The sequence below is a fragment of the Aplysia californica genome, unplaced genomic scaffold (assembly GCF_000002075.1).
Source record: "Aplysia californica isolate F4 #8 unplaced genomic scaffold, AplCal3.0 scaffold00243, whole genome shotgun sequence".
In the NCBI taxonomy this organism is placed as follows: domain Eukaryota; kingdom Metazoa; phylum Mollusca; class Gastropoda; order Aplysiida; family Aplysiidae; genus Aplysia; species Aplysia californica.
This window is the reverse complement of record NW_004797513.1, coordinates 640,048-641,453: the sequence shown is the minus strand read 5'-3', so window position 1 is coordinate 641,453 and position 1,406 is coordinate 640,048. Positions and strand designations below refer to the sequence as shown.

General features: G+C 41.2%; 1 protein-coding gene across 1 annotated transcript in view; it reads left to right on the top strand.

The window, feature by feature from the left end:
- LOC101859790 overlaps positions 1-1,406 on the top strand; it is a gene marked incomplete at its 5' end in the record, with an annotated part of 14,735 nt that overhangs the window by 4,237 nt on the left and 9,092 nt on the right. The window contains 1 exon segment of the mRNA XM_013083589.1: positions 1,226-1,378. Coding sequence (XP_012939043.1) covers positions 1,226-1,378 — 153 coding nt within the window.

Sequence of the window (1,406 nt, the reverse complement as noted above, 5' to 3'; positions counted from 1 at the left end):
AGAGAGAGAGAGAGAGAGAGAGAGAGAGATGGGGAAAGGGCAGGGGGAGAAAGAATCCATTTATTGATCTAACAGCCACTTCTTTCAGTACTACTTTCATTAATTTCCTTTCCTTTCCTGAAATTCTCAACAGTCTCCCTAGTCACCAGATTGAGGTCCCCAGTTTATTTACACTACCTTTAGGAATAATTGTCCAGCGTTCACAGTCATATATAGAAGGGCTGATCACACACAAACTTAGCCTTAAAACAACCTTTTGTTGTTGTTGTTGTTGTCATTCCAAGCTCTCCGGCTGGAGGCAGAGAGACGTCTCTTTCTTCCCGCGACACCCAGAAGGGTATACGCGGCGGATAAAAGAAAGAAGAAAAAAGAAGTTGTTGTCCTTCATACGCTCCTACAGCAGTAATTTCCCTTTGTAAACCAACATTAAAAAAGGGACTTTCCAAAGTTACATGTTTCTATTTTCATTGTACTCTGAACTAGTCTCGCACAGAACAGTAGATCAAGCTAACGACCTCAGAAACGGCTTGAAATTGGTCGCTTTTAAGGACAAGCGGACTAACCCAGATTTCGGGGGTTTCCAGAAATCTTGACCAACACCAAAAGTAGGCATTGCCCTATCTATAGGAGAAGTTTGGTTTCATTGGTGTGTATATGTGTTTGGTTATAGAGAAAACTCTCCTAGTCTTTTAAAGAAACTGAACAAGGGACAAAAACTTTACCTTCGATTTTCTCTAAACAGCATTTTTCGGGAGAGCCCCCTTGTGATTAAAAGCGATCAATTATACGAGTAGACCGCGGGGACAAAGATGCAGTCACAAAACGAACGTTGTGAGGCAGTTACTTATTCTGTATGCTTGTAGACTCATAATTCCATTTCTGTTTGACTGTTGTTTTGATTTAGCTGTTAGTTGAGTGGATAATCAAACAATACTTATGATTATATTATACCAACAGAACAGAAACTTAATTAAGAGTCTCCAAGCATTTAAAGTTAACACCTTCACATTGCCATGCTAGTTTGCTTAGCGGGCTCCTCATCTAATTATTTGTTGTTTTTTAAAGATGTACATAACTTTCAGCTCTACTCTATTTGAGTTCTTTTTATTTTGGCCATAAGATTCATAATACCTTAGTAAGAAAGTTTAAACTGCCAAAGTTTGGAGTGGGGCTAACCTCCTTATCGCCTCTCCCCCTCCCCTCCCCTTCCTTTCCCCCACCCCAGACATCAGGAGACCATGAGTTCGCTAAAACAGCCCTGGCGGCTCTCAACAACCTGTGCCGGGACAAAATCCGCAGGAACCCCAAAAACTACAAACCCAACAAAGATGGCGTGCTGGAGATTTTGCCCGAAGTCTCCACGGAGATTTGCTCTCAGGTAACAAGCTTTGTTCTTTTTTTTTTTT